General features: G+C 35.4%; 1 protein-coding gene and 1 pseudogene across 1 annotated transcript; one reads left to right on the plus strand and one right to left on the minus strand.

Annotated features, from left to right (window-relative positions):
- Window positions 1-630: 630 nt before the first annotated feature.
- LOC120071819 lies at window positions 631-6,728 on the plus strand (annotated as a pseudogene).
- A 2,289-nt stretch (window positions 6,729-9,017) lies between these two features.
- LOC120071942 (cyclin-dependent kinase D-3) lies at window positions 9,018-14,575 on the minus strand. The gene is made up of 8 exons (XM_039024379.1): window positions 14,206-14,575; window positions 13,409-13,707; window positions 13,186-13,294; window positions 12,774-12,899; window positions 11,299-11,534; window positions 10,892-11,215; window positions 9,689-9,810; window positions 9,018-9,302 (listed from the first exon to the last, which is right to left on the minus strand). Exons 1-7 carry the CDS (start codon window positions 14,308-14,310, stop codon window positions 9,759-9,761), a joined length of 1,251 nt encoding a protein of 416 aa, XP_038880307.1. The 5' UTR covers window positions 14,311-14,575; the 3' UTR covers window positions 9,018-9,302; window positions 9,689-9,758.
- Window positions 14,576-15,182: the final 607 nt, after the last annotated feature.

A 15,182-nucleotide genomic window follows, 5' to 3' on the forward strand; every position in this document is an offset into this window, starting at 1 on the left:
AATGAATCCTCCATACAGTAGTTATCCTTTGAAAACCAACAAATGCAGTCAATTCTACTTCAAAAAGCTTATAAAATTCAAAAGTAATGTTCTTAAATGATGATCTTATAATATTCAAAAGTAATGCTCTTAAATGATGATCATTCCTAGTTATAGCTTCAATCTCATCAGTAAAAGATATATCCAAATTCTTACTTTCATTGAGATATTTCAAATAGAAAGGGAGAGTACTGAGGATTAATAGTTCATACATGTTTTCAAACAGCTAAAGGCAAGGCTACTAATAACCAAACGGATCCAATCAATAATCAGAAGAGAAAGCTAAGCAACCAAACAGATACAAGGTATAAAGTGAGCATGTCCCCTACAATCCAACACAACAATAACTGCATTTTAAGGTCTTATGTTTCAGTTTTAGGACGCTGTTTCTTCTCTCAGTTCATAATTCTGATCCTGGTGATCATGAATTCCTGAATTCCTTTTAAAAAGACAAGGTTATATGTCATACTGGCTTCATAATTCCAATTGCAGTTATCTCCTGTACTTCTGGAAAATTGTCACCATTTTAGTTTTGTCATTTTTCAGGTTAAGGCACACCTCCCTAAACTGGGACACTTGGTACTGTGCATGAATGTGAATTCATAAAAAAATAATAATAATAATAGAAAGAGAAATCTCACAAAAGTTTAGAGAAGGCACCAAGCTTCCTTGACAACAACAGAGTAAGCAACCTCTTTTCCTATTGTTTCTTTTTATTAGCTGCTGCCATAGGTGAGCATTTATGTTAAGAGTTTCTATACATGGTGAGCTCGTCTTTGGAGTCCTGTTTTGGGTAGAAATTTAATATAAAATCTTGTAAGTTTACTTCATCTCATGTTTTGGTTTGATGATGCTAGAAGGAAGCAAGCCTCCCACCACGGAAGGAAAGGAGGAAGAATCTCATGTGAAATATTTCTGCACTTTTCCTGCTAGTGGAGGGCCTTTCCTCTTTCAGATTTCTGTGTATTTTTAGAGATAAATCTGTGATTTTTGTTTATTATTTCAAGTTCACTATAAGTTGGTTGATTCCAAGTATTATGACCAAGAATTTGCAATCATGATTCATAAATCTTTCCTGTCTGGTGAGATGGAATTTACAGCAGTGCAGTTATAGACAATAGTGCCCAAAATAACTTAATATTTTCTCATGCAGCTGCTTATGTAAACGCTATTTCTTTCTTCATAAAAAATTCTTAGGAATTATGATAGTACTAAGAAGAAAGAGTTTAGCAAAATAGTTGTAAGAAGCCTGTGGGAGTTTCATGCTCTCCAAGCATTTGAGAGGTTTGTTCTAATTTCAAGAGATTTCACTCCAGTACCAGACTATAAATTTTCACATTCCCAACTCTTTATTGACAAGTTGAGGATACAAATACTGTCCGATATTAAGACAACTATTACTCTCGAAGTGGATTATATCATACAAGCATAGAAATATGGGATTACATGTTCTAACAACTGCTAACTCCATTCATGCGCCTGTTGTTTACTAAGAAAATGTTAGAAGATTCCACAATAGAAAAATCTAGAGACCTTACTATCTTAATAAGATAGATGAGCTACTCTTCTCATGGCTAATTGGTTTTGAGATGGAATCTCATGTTATCTAATATGGTATTAGAGTCCATGAAGCCCAAACAAACATTAGATCTAAAAAACAATTTAGGATCCGTTCCAAAAATGTTGAACACAAAAGAGGCACCATCTTGAGGGATATATTGGGGATCCCACGTTAGAAAAATCTAGGGACCTTAAAATCTTAATAAGATAGATGAGTTACTCCTCTCATTGCCAATTAGTTTTGAGATGGAACTCCATGTTATCAAATAGAAAGATGCCAAAAGACCCTACCCCATCGTGATATTTACATTATTAAGTCACTACCATTTCCTATTTTCTTTCCCCTTTTCCTTCTAGCTATAGTGAATTGGACCAGGGTCTTTGAGTTCCTACCAAATCTTTATGTTTCCCTCCTCACTAACGTTAACATTCAACGGCCTTGAAAAGATTTTATGCTTTTTTTTAATAAGGGAAACAATTTCATTGATGAATTAAATATAGTGAATTGGACGACTATTCCTCTTTAGCTAGAGGAACAAAAAATTGTGCGAAAATGGGGTATGGTTTGATTTTGTGCTAAGTACTTTGATTTGAAACTCCACTTGGATCTCGAGGTTGTATATTCCGAGGAAAGGAAAATATTCGTATAATGTCATCATTGCAAAGTGTTGCTTTTAGCCATATGTTAATTTCTTTATGACCAAGGATAATGGAATCTCTGAATTGATTCATAGACATTCTAATTCTCCATCTTGTTCCTTTAAACACTGATAGGATGGTTCTAAATTCTTTGTTATGACTGTTCGACAAAGCCTTCAAATGGTTTTAATGAAGCAAAAGGAGGCATGATGGACTTTCAGGGAGAAGTTTCGAAAGAAGTGAAAAGACAGTTACTGTTGGTCGGGCCTCTATTTTCTGTCGGTCTGTTACAATACTGTTTACAGATAATTTCTCTGATGTTTGTGGGTCATCTTGGTGAATTGGCTCTGGCAGCAGCTTCAATGGCAACTTCTTTTGTTTCAGTCACAGGTTTTAGCTTCCTGGTGAGCTCTATTTCTCCTTATCTAGACATTCGGGAACCAAAATTTTTGGTTTCAACATCTATTCTTTTATATGCTTCTAACCAGTAATGAATAGGATGCAGTAACTAGAGCCACCTCCCTGTACAATGTTTGACCATCACTTTCCACATTTATTTGAAGCTGAAAGTGCTAGAGTGAAATAAATGTTGTTTGATTTTATTAGAGTGTTGATATAATATTAAATTTACCTTCACCCACCAACTTAAACTTTTGGATTAATCGGTGATTTAACATGGTATCAGAGCAGGAGGTCTAAGAGGGTCTAAACAATTTGCAAGCCTACAAGTGACGGGAGTGTTAAAGTGTTGATATAACATCAAATTTACCTTCATCCATTAGCTTAAGTTTTTTGGTTATTTGGTGATTTAACAAAGTTTCTGTGTTACAACGTTAGAACAATATCTTTAGCCTGATCAAACCACGTTATTCATCTTAGTTCATCATTCAAAAGTAAAAAGTAAAAACTAAACTAATGTAGGTTGAAGAAATGCATAATATAGGCTAGTCCATCTTTCTAGTGTTCCATGAACTGTGCACATAATTTGTTTACTTGACCAAGTTATCCAGAACAAATCATTGTATCTCTATTGTATAATCAGATGGGAATGGCTAGTGCATTGGATACCTTATGTGGGCAGTTGTTCGGTGCAAAGCAATATCATATGCTCGGAATACATACTCAATGTGTGATGTTCGTTCTCTTAGTTGTTAGCATATTTCTTGCCATTATTACAACAAACACAAAAATGGTTCTAATTGCATTGCACCAAGATCAGGAGATATCCGAAGGAGCTGGATTTTATGCCCGTTACATGATCCCAAGTGTTTTCGCATATGGTCGGCTAGTGTCTGGTGAAATTCTTACAAACTCAAAACATTGTCTTCCCTATGGTACCAAGTTCTGGAGTTATTGCTTTAATCCACATCTTATTATGCTGGATATTTGTTTTCAAATTTGAACTGCAAATTAGAGGAGCTGCTCTGGCAAATTCAATCTCTTATTGGATCAATGTATTTCTGATAGCACTCTATTTCAAGACCTCTTCTAGTTGCTCAGAAACATGGACAGGTTTTACATTAGATGCTCTGCACAATGTACTTGCTTTCCTTAGGATTTCAATTCCTTCAGCTATTATGCTGTGGTATCTTTCTTAACTATAGTTTGATTTAAATTATAATGAAATATTCATACCACTTAGTTCCAAAGTTCTGTAACCTGTTAGCCAAAATGGTCATATATTCTAATAAATGGGCTGACATGATTTCAACAGCTTGAAAGTTTGGACATTTGAGATGATGGTTATTCTCTCTGGTCTTCTCCCTAACCCCAAGCTAGAAACTTCAGTACTTTCTATCTGGTTGGTAAATTATGGCAGATCTTTTGTTCTACGATGACTGATTAGTAATTCTTTCTAATCATTATGTACCCAATGCAGTTCTTAAAAAGATGAATTTCTTGTTTCAGCCTTAACATATTTGGACTATTCTGGATGATTTCTTATGGACTTAGTGCGGCTGTAAGGTAATAATCCTAGTCTATGCTTCTCCTTTGTCAATATTGATATTTCAACCAACCAAAGCCTTGTGCTTTACAATGATGATTGCTAGAATTTCATGAGTAGTCATCATGTAAACAAACTTTTTTCTCTACCTGTCAATTTATTTTACTTGTTTTTGAATAATAGTATCCGGGTATCAAATGAGTTGGGGGCTGAACATCCACAAGCAGCACGTACCGTGGCGTATATTGTGTTAGTAATGGTGGTTGCAGAAGGTGTTCTGGTAGGATTTCTCATGATTCTGCTTCGTGACTTCTGGGGTCAAGTTTATAGTGAAGAAGAAGAAGTTGTCAGATACCTTGCAACTATGATGCCAACTGTAGCATTTTCTAGCTTCTTAGATGGTGTCCAGAGCGTTCTTTCAGGTACTCATCCATATTAGCTTGCATTAACATTCAGAAATCCCATTAGATTGTTTGGAAATCCTTCTAAAAACTTATTGCTAATTTAATTTATTAATTATCATGTGCTTGCTCTTTTTCTTGTGTGTGTGTGTGTCTTCCAATAAGTTGAAGTCAACTTTTCAACTCTAAACTTTTGACCTGGTAGGCATCAGAAAGTTCTCAACTGATGAGAATATCATTTTTAAGGCCCTTGTACTGAAAATTACTTGGCCTGTTGGATGGTCATGTCACCTTTGAATCTTTGATACAGCAAGGAGTCTCAAGTGGCTAAACAAAGGATGAAATTGGTTATTGAGCATTTAGGCACCTTCACCTTGCAGACTGGTTTTCAATGTGCAAAAGACTCGGGTATTGGAGGAAGGTTTTCGTGGAGGAAGGTTTTATGGGAGGAACCCAATTAAACCACACATTAGTGATCATGTCTGGATAGAATGACCGAACCATACCCTCATCCACCAGTCAGACATCCACGGGACTAAGACTCTTTGATATCAATCACTTTTCTAAGGAAAAGGAAATAGAAAAAATCAGGCTAGGTCTTACACCCGAAAGAGTCTTCATTTTTTCATTCGAGATGAGGGAAAAAGGTAGCCTACAAAAGGAAGGACTTCCTATTTGACCCAAAACCAATTGATCTAACCATGAGCAAGAAGGTTTACGAGAGCTCTAACAGGCTTTAGAGGACTAAACCCACGTACGTGGCAAATATGGGGAGCCCTTTCAGTAGGGCGGCAATCCGCATGTTCCCAAAGTGACAAGAATTGGGCTTATGCACTTGATATCATCCCTTTCTAATTGGTTTTCAAGAGTGAGTTTCATTGTGGATACTTCCCTATCATTGCTTGCGCTTAAATACATTAACCACTCTTAAAAGGCATAAAATTGCAACACCAAATTTCAAATTCTAAAGGTGCCTAGAAGAACTAAGATGTATCAGTTAAGGACAAGCCAAAATGAAGACCCCTTGACTCCCAACAGTCACTAAAAATAACATTGTAATTCATTTGTTTAGTAGAAGTCTTGTGTTCAAACCCTTGTAACATAATTTTCTCTCCAATTGATATTAACTTTTACTTGTTGGACCTCTTAAAAATTTTCAAGCTCACAAGTTAAAGGAAGTGTTGATTATCAGCTTATACTTTTAGGTTGATTAGTGATTTTACAAGCATTACTTCTCTTGATTGTGAGAGCACTAGTAGACATGTGTCCCAATGAAAGGATGGCTCTTCCTTCAATTGAAGGGTTATAAAGTGTGATACGAAGTGGTCTGGCGGTAGTTATTGCACAAGGTGATGATATAATTGAGGTCTATTGGATTAGTAGTATGCTCTCAAGAAAGACAGTTCAACCACAGCAAGTTTTCATTGTGGGAGAAGGCTTTAGTATAACTCAAGTGGATAGCACCACAGTTCATAAGGGGTGCATTCAACCATCTTCCTTCCATCTTGTTTACAATTTCTAGGTATCCCATTCTATTCTCTTTGTTCATTATTTATGGTGACTCACTAATGGTCAACATGAGTATAGTTCACTAATAATTGACGTGTACTCCTTCCCTTATGGTCAGAGGTTCAAATTCTCATACTTCCACGTTTGTTATACCTAAAAAGAACGAATAAATGTGACTACTTATGAAACAGTTCTGCAAGATTACCTCATATTACGCCCAATCAAAGATAATCTCCAAGCTTTTCCCTTAAATATTAAACTCAATATCATGATCTTTCGAGATATATTAGTTCAACTACATTATGTGCATGTAATGTGTTATCATCTGCACTCTAATCAGGTGCATCTATAATTCTGTTGGTGATTAAGTTATTTTAAATGTTTTTTCCACAAATTCAGGAGTTGCAAGAGGATGTGGTTGGCAGAAAATGGGTGCAATATCAATTTGGCTTCTTTTTACCTTGTGGGAATTCCTTGTTCCATATCTTTAGCTTTTGTCTTCAACATGAAAGGAAAGGCAGAAACCTTGTCTCTCCCATCAACATTTCATTTCCATAGACATTCCCCAATTCTGAATCTTTGAACTCTGTTTTTGGCCCTTAAATCATTTTCTTCTGCAGGGACTCTGGTTGGGTGTTGTATGTGCTTTTCTAGTGCAAGTGGTGTTTTTGCTTGGAGTAACCGTTCGCACAAACTGGGACAAACAGGTGAGGCAGCACTGTAATTGCTTATTATGAGTTTTCTCCATCACAATTGCTATTTGTTCAAATTCATCTTCTTTTTCAGGCTGAAGCGGCTACAAACAGAGGCCAGGATTACACAGTCCCTCTGTATGTGGAGCAATCAGGCTAACATGCAAGACTAGAACAACATTGTCACTGTTGAACAATACAACGATAGACCAAGATGTGAGCACATTACAGAATTCTAAATTTGAAAACTAGATGCAGAATAAAACATACATCAGAACAAGCAACAATATTTGCAATGGGCAATCATTGTTCTAATGGGTGTGCTTAGGTTATACCTAAGGCAACACACCCTTAATGATGCTCGCATATCGTCTTTTTCTCAACATTTTTTAAGGGAAAAATTCCTTTATGGTCCTTGAGGATTAAACAAAATGTTTCAAATTGGTCATCTTAGTCCTTGAGTTTTCAATAATAGGTTAAAAGGGTCTCTTCCCTCTAGTAACAAAACCATTAAATTTAAATAAAAAATCCACTAGATGGCTAATTTGGCAAGATGATTTAGAAAAAGAATTATACTTTTAATCTTTCCCTCCTCTCTCTACTTTCCCTCCTCCTTCTCCCTCATCTCCTCTTCTCTCTCTTGATATCTCCCCTCCCACTTCATCCTCTCTCTTTCTCTCATTTTCAACCAAATGCAACTTGAAGAATAGGGAGAGGGAAAATGGCCTATTTGATGATTTTGTTATAAAAAGGACTTTTTAAACCTAATCTTGAAAATTTAGAGACTTGGGCATTTAAAACATTAGGGACATCTTACTTAATAAATGCGGCTGACAACAACATAAAATATAGTATGAGCTATAACAAACCAGCTGGGAGCAGATAAGATATTATCGAATCCAACATCAGGAAAATAAATAGATATATCATAGGAAGCATAAACAATCTAATATAATCTAATAAATACTGTAACGCCATACAGACTCAAACCAATACTCAGATGAGATTTCGTATCACTAACCAAAAAAGTAGAAGTTCCTAATCCGAGTTATTGAACCAACAGTCCATATCCTTAGATCTTTCTCCAAATCTTGCCTCGAATGCCCAGTGTTAAAATCCAAGCACAGTTTCATCAGAAATGTCTCAGCGATTACAACTCCAGCCAAGCGACGAACATCACAGACGCCTGATTTTATAATTCCATATTAGAGTCACACGAATTGTGGAAATTTTATACAATACATTGAGAGAGCCTATACGATAGTCTCATCGCCTAAATGAAAGTAATTCTCTATGTGATAGAGTATGTTCTTCCTTCAATCTTCTTCCTCCTCCAAACTCCTAAACTCCCTCCTAACCAAAATAGCCAGAGCCCACCACTCCTGGGTTGTCACCTTGAGAATACTAAGGAAATCTAACATTTCAGCCGTAGATCAAGCTAGAAATTCTCTTGCACGGTTTTAAATTAGAGAAAGAAGTGAGGAATCCTCTTTTCGGCTATGATTCTCTCCTCCAATAATTGCTTCGGTTTCGGTCACTCGAATATTTTATATTCATTTTTACTTCTCATCAAATATATAGCATATTCGTCCAGAATTTCTAGCTATTCTTAACATGATGTTGGAGAATCTTAAAACTATTAATTGAACAAGCAATTTGAAATGTAAGCTTATGATATGTAATTATTATGATATATAATTATTGGAATAATTGTTGGAGACTTAAATGATGTATCAAAACTTATATGTTTTATATAATCAATGAACTTTTGTTGGCATTGAATTATTTGGCTTGAGTTTAAAATCCCATTCTAAAAGGGAGCATTTTCACTTCTGGAGAGAATTTAATAAAAATATGTTATTAGATTGTCTGATTATCTTATTGAAGTTCATATTATCAAACTCCCTACCTGGAGAAAAGGAAATGTGGAAATGTTCAAAATCTTTTGTAATTTACGAAAACATCCTCTTAATCATTCACAACTAATTTAATGGATCCAACACTTTCAAATACGGTTTTCTGGAACCTGAAGAAATACTACCTATGACCATCTAAATAAATCAAATTTTCTGTCTATAATAATTATAAAAGCCTCTAAAACATTTGAAATTATTTCATCATGTGCAAATTTTGGCAGTCTAAGCTTCTGTGGAAGTTCTTTCTCCAGTTGCCTTAACTAACCAAATAGTAATCACCACACAACACACATGATAGAAGAAAAATCAGTGAATCTTTGCACAATGTATAATAATTTTATTTCATTTTGTTACTGTGTACTGAATACTGCTTCGAAGCTGTCAAAGTGTTACACTTCCCAAAACCGAGTTGTAGCAGAAATGGTCCAAGGCAGAGGCATCAAATATTTTGATAAGAGATCAAATGAATCAACTTCAATTAGCTATATGTGAAAAATTACATAATGAAACACCGGTATAATTTAGCAGTCGCTCAAGGGGATAAGGTAAAAGATAAACGATCCGGCAGTCTTTACCTTGGGAAGTAATTCCACAATTTGCCCTAGAAAACAACCAAATAGCAATCATGTGAGGATATACAGCAAGATTTCTTTTAACTAAGCCAACTAAAGAGTGAATACTGAATATTGAATAACGGACACCAGAAATCTTGAACTGATCTAAATATTACAAGGGGTGCATTATTAACAGAGTTTACAAAGCCGCTTAAACATACGGAAATTTGGATCCATCTCTCCAAGCACTCAATTGAGAAGAACACTCACCGTTTAAAATACTAACTAGCAGGGAAGAGGAAAGGAAAGGGGGCTAAAACTCATCGATCATAGAAATTACAGGATGAGAGATCTTTCTTTCCAAAAAGAGAGGTTACATGAAAAGTAAAAAACAGAATAGTTCAGGTTCAAACAAACTCGAAAGATATTGTACCTCATAAATGCAGGCTAGCATTCAATTGAAAGGCCGAATTCATATTGCAGTACACTGATACAGAATCTCCTTATTGCTGGAATTCAAGATCTAATTTCCTTTTAAGATGTGATCTGTCAGCACTGCCAGAGGGGGCAAATACAAAAACTATTCAGAATTCTAGGTGTTATGAAGACCACGTGCATACTTAAATGATATATGATATGTTTAGTTTCTTATTAAAAGATGTATATATAAAAATAGTCTGCATCTTTCCTCTCGGTAGGCTTTGATTCGTGAACTAATTTGTCACCATTTATTAATTAAAAAATAATTAATCAATCCTTAAATACATTAGTTATTAAATTAGTGATTATGTGGTCTTTATATTATGCCCACGGGTTGTGATTTCACAACACCTCCCCCATCCCAAGCTGGGACTTAGGAGGTGTACAAGTTACCCAAAGAGGGGTTTTATGCCCATGCTGAAGCACCATCCAGATGGACCAACCATGCACATTCAAGAACCACTACTATATGCTTTCCCATGAGAAAAACTTAAAGCAAACAGCTCAAGGGACACGACCAGTATTAAGGAACATGTTGATATTGCAGTTAGTTATCAAAGAAATACACTACATACTGCACAATAAGGTACTTACAATCAAAACACAAATAAAACTTGGTCCAACTATCTTAAAACATCCCTCATTCAAAAATTTCATTCAACTAACGAAATTGTTTATTATCCCCCCCAAAAAAAAAAGTATCCAGTTTGTATCTCTGATAATGTCGTGACACGGCGGTTTGTATCTCTGATAATGGGGACCTGTAAGATTACTATCCCATGATTTTGGGTGTTCTTATAGGCTATAGCCTTGCCTTTATAATTAGAAATTGGAAGGCTTTTTTACGGTAGTTTTTCTTAGGGAGGGTTCTCTCTGCCCCTTGTCCTTAAGTTGTCTACCTTTTGCCAATGTGATTATAATTTTCACAGCTTCATAAAAAATATTTATTTAAAAAATAAAATAAAAATAAAAATAAAGAAAGGTTACTATCCCATGGCATGTCAAAGTTCAATTAATTCAGACCTGCACTATGAGATTACATTCAAGAAGGTCCAGACCTATATACCATGGCTTCAAACCCATTTTCAAGTAAGGCAGACAATCGGCTTAGCAATTTACACAATAAAATTATTGTTGCAGAATGAGAAAAATTTACCTGTTAATTGTAGGTCTATTTGGAGGTTTTCCACCAAAAATAGAAAAATCCAATGACATAGGCACTGCCTCATTCTTGCTTGTATTTCCAGCAGCTACCTCTCGCACCTCATTAACATGGTCATCAAGCCTATCAGCTCTATATGCATTTCCTTCAAAAGCCTCACGCTCTGGCATTACTCTTCTCGACTTTCTGGGAGGTGAGAGGACAGTAGGACCCTCATTTGAATTTAAGTCCAAAACTCGAGAGTTCGTAGGTTCACGCTTTGAAGTAGGCCTTGGAAGCTTACTAGGATCTGTAGGAAGTGGTGCAGATGAGAAGTACCTAAAAAAAGGAAAAACTGTAAGAAATGTATCCAAAACAGTTATAGGTTTCTAAATTATATTTTCATATATTAAAAAAGAAACCTATGCTCCAATGCTTGTTGAATGGTAATTCTAGATTTTGGATCATATGCAAACATCTTTGATAGGAGATCCAGTGTGTCATCACTAGCCATAGGAAACAATGATCGTAGAGGAGGTGCAGGGACATATTGGAACTCAACGTAATCAGGTAGGTATAACATATCAGGCCATTGTGAAGGCGTAGGAGTCCCAAATGCTGCAAAAATCTTCCCTAATTGATCAATGTCACTTGAACCCTGTCAATGACAGAAATAATTTAAGATACAATCAAAAGAAATACAAGAAATCAAAATTTGAACATAAATCTATTTTACATAATATAATCCAAGAACAATATGCAAGTACAGGTTCAAAATATAATGGAATATAATTGTCAGTGACTAAGCATTAGGGCTCTCGGAAGAGTATAGTTATCAAAAAATTGGCAAACGAATAACATCTGGAGGTAACTTGAAGTTGAGAAAATACGGTAATGGCATATAATTGTCAGTGACTAAGCATTAGGGCTCTTGGAAGAGTATAGTTATCAAAAAATTGGCAAACGAATATGGAGGTAACTTGAAGTCAAGAAAATACGGCTTAGTTAAACTTACAAGCTATGAAACTTACCTTTACACCACATCTTAACAACACCATCTACACAAACTCAGGATTCTACAGCCCATTCTTCCAAGAAACTAAACAAAGATTACCTAAACATAGGCTGCTCAACTATAAGCTTAATAAACTAAGGGTTGTTAAATTTGTGAGCTAAATATTCCCTCATTGGTATTAGCAGAATCAGTTCTCATGCTAAAACATATTTGGAAAGTCTAATGCACTGTAGGCAATGCAAGACTCACCGTGTTTATAGAAACATTCTTATCATGGCATAGGATATGACTCATACTCGACAATTTAGTATCCAAAATAGATGGAAGCTTCATAATTGATTGTATGCAGTAATTCTAAGTTTGATTTGTAAATACACAACCATGTGGATGTACCATGCTTAATTTGGTAGCTCAAAATATACATTGGTTGGTTGGTTGTTATTAAGAGAGGGCTCGCATTGAAGCCAATGAGTTTTCTGGTAGAGAAAAAAATAAAATGAGTGAAAAGAACAAATGCAACAATTTTTTTTTCCGTGGGAGCATGATTGCCTAGGCAACCGTGCTTGTGTGACCAAGGCTGCTGCACATGCATATGGGGAAAAACCATTTACTCCCACTCTCCACTTTTTAAGAACGAGCACAACATAAAATTCTCATATTTTGTATCATACATCTCAATTTTGAATGTCAATATGGAATCACTACAAATAGAAAGACTAATTAATACATGAGACTAAGTTCATGCTTCAGTTATTTACATGGTGAAGTCTACATATCACAAGCATAAAAATGGAGGAGAAAATATGATTCTCATGGGAAAGACATCACCATATCGGCCCTCATCATGTAAAGGACCGTTTATATTTACAAATATAGACATACCTGAAGAAAAGGACGACGAAGTAGTAGTTCAGCAAAAATACAAGCTGCTGCCCAAACATCTACTGCAGAACCGTATTGCTTAGTGCCAAACAATAACTCAGGTGCTCTGTACCATCGAGCAAACACCTATTTTGAAATATTGCAGACATATGTGTTATGATTGAGATGAATGGAAATTCAGGGACGTTGATGAAATATCTGGCCACAATAAAATGAGGATGGGTTCTGGGCCTGTACTATTTTATATTGAAAAAACAATTCCATCTATAATAGTCAATACATAACCAGACCATTTAATATGACCAGCTTTAAAAGCAACAGCTACTACGCATAACAAATTCGAGTCGAGGGATTTCAAAGCAAGAAATCTTCACCTGCATATATCAATAATACAAAAGATGGAGAAGTATACCTGGTGAGTAAATCTACGATCCGGACTCCCAAATATCCGAGCTAAACCAAAATCTGCAAGTTTCAGTTGACCATTTGATCCTATCAACAAATTATTTGGCTTCATATCCCTGAAAGTGCCAGCAGGCATATTATAACAAGAAAGTAAGTCGCAGGTATCCAGATGCTAAATAATTTGAACAGCTAAACAGCCAAAAAAATAGCATTATAAAAATTTTGGATACCTATGTAAAACCCATTTCTTGTGGCAATATGCAAGGCCTTTCAACGTCATCTGAAGGTATGATTTTATGTCAGCTGGGGAAAGAAATATGTTTCGATCACGTATGACAGCTTCAAGGTCTGTCTCCATAAATTCAAATACAAGATGCAAATTCCCTTTGTGAGGGAAGGCATCAATTAACTCAATTATATTTGAATCTTTGAGCTCTTTAAGCAGCTTTATTTCTCGAAGAGCTGTAAAATTTACTCCCTCTTTTTGTTTCCCAAGCCTAATTTTCTTGATTGCAACCGTCTGACCTGTCTAGAAAGTAAGAAAGGAAGTCGGTAAATCAGGTTGAAAATCCTACTTCGATGATTTAATGAAACTGAGTATATAGTTTAAGTTTCAATTTTTCAAGCAGCTAACAATCAGAATTTCAAGTAAACAAAAGAACTAACGCCTTAAGCCCAGACAACTATTCAGCTACCGTGAGATACAGTTCAGGTAAACAAATCTGATTTTACACAAAAGAACCGGACACTCCACATTGAAACATAACCAAAGTGACCAAACTCGAAAAAATACTCTAAATAGCTCCGGAAGCCATCGCCATGTTCCTCCATCCTAGCTGCCGTAGCAATCTCGAAATTATCGTCAAATCAATTACAGCTAATTTCAGCTACAACTTTTCAAATTACCCCTCTCTTCTCTATTCCCATATATTTCTTCCAAAGTCATCGAAGGCGTTAAGCTTTTCACGCAAAGAAAGCATATCACCTTGATGCAGAATCGTGTTAAAAAGGATGGGCAAAGACCTACCTGAGTATCAATGGCTTTATATACAACACCATAGGTACCCTCCCCGAGAACCTCACGCTTTAAATACCTATCGGCCACTTTCTTCGATGGATCGAGCTCAGCCATTGCTGCATCCAAATTACTACTTCAAAACGTCTTCTTACCTCCTCCGGTATCCTTCTCATGCCAGAGATATAGGTTCAGAGAAAAGAATTCTCAAGGGCACCATTCTCGAAGGATGTCGAAGGAAATTAGGGTTTGGGCATGGTGAGTGTGCAGTTCAGTTCGTAGCATAAAGAAAGCCGTTGAAGATAGAGAGAGACGAGAGCGTGGAAAAGCAGCCACTTTCGGCTGGTTCAAGGATTTCTCTCTTTCCTCGCCAATGGTTAAGTCGATTCATAGTAATGCTCATTTGATTTGAATAAAGTTGGGCCAATGCACACGGCCCAAATCATTATTATTAGGTAAATTGAAGGGTAATGGAAGCATATAACAAAATTTAGGATTTCGTTTCAATAAAATCAACCAATAAATAAGGTCAAGTTATGATAAAATTTAGGGTTTCGTTTTGATTCGTAGTTGTTGTTAATGAAACTACAATTACATGATAAGTGTAAATCATAAATAAGGTATAAAGGTAAGTATTGATTTTTATCAAAAAGAACAATTACCTTCCTCAAGAACAACTAATTTGCATATTTTATTATTAATTTAGATTTTGTTTAACCACCATTCGAATTAATCTCACTTTAGTTAAATATTTAGATTTTTCTACCAAATTTATATTTTAAATTTCCATATATTATCAAATTTCATTTTATCTAATCAAATTTTTAATCTTTTAATATTTTTTTTCACAAATTTATACATGCTCTTAATATATTAGCTGGATATTTCTCATATCCTTGAAGGTTTAAATTGTTTTATATTATTAGATTTTTATATTATTTGGAAAAAGAATATCCATCACTATCGTAAAAAAATAGTCATCACTTTTG

Source organism: Benincasa hispida, chromosome 2 (genome assembly GCF_009727055.1).
Source record: "Benincasa hispida cultivar B227 chromosome 2, ASM972705v1, whole genome shotgun sequence".
In the NCBI taxonomy this organism is placed as follows: domain Eukaryota; kingdom Viridiplantae; phylum Streptophyta; class Magnoliopsida; order Cucurbitales; family Cucurbitaceae; genus Benincasa; species Benincasa hispida.

Coding starts and splice junctions, on each gene's coding strand:
- LOC120071942 (XM_039024379.1), bottom strand. CDS start 14,310: ATGGCTGAGCTCGATCCATCGAAGAAAGTGGCCGATAGGTATTTAAAG. Junction 12,900..13,185: donor ATCGTAGATTTACTCACCAG/GTATACTTCTCC, acceptor ATTTCAAAATAG/GTGTTTGCTCGATGGTACAG. Junction 11,216..11,298: donor CAACAAGCATTGGAGCATAG/GTTTCTTTTTTA, acceptor TCCTTTTTTTAG/GTACTTCTCATCTGCACCAC.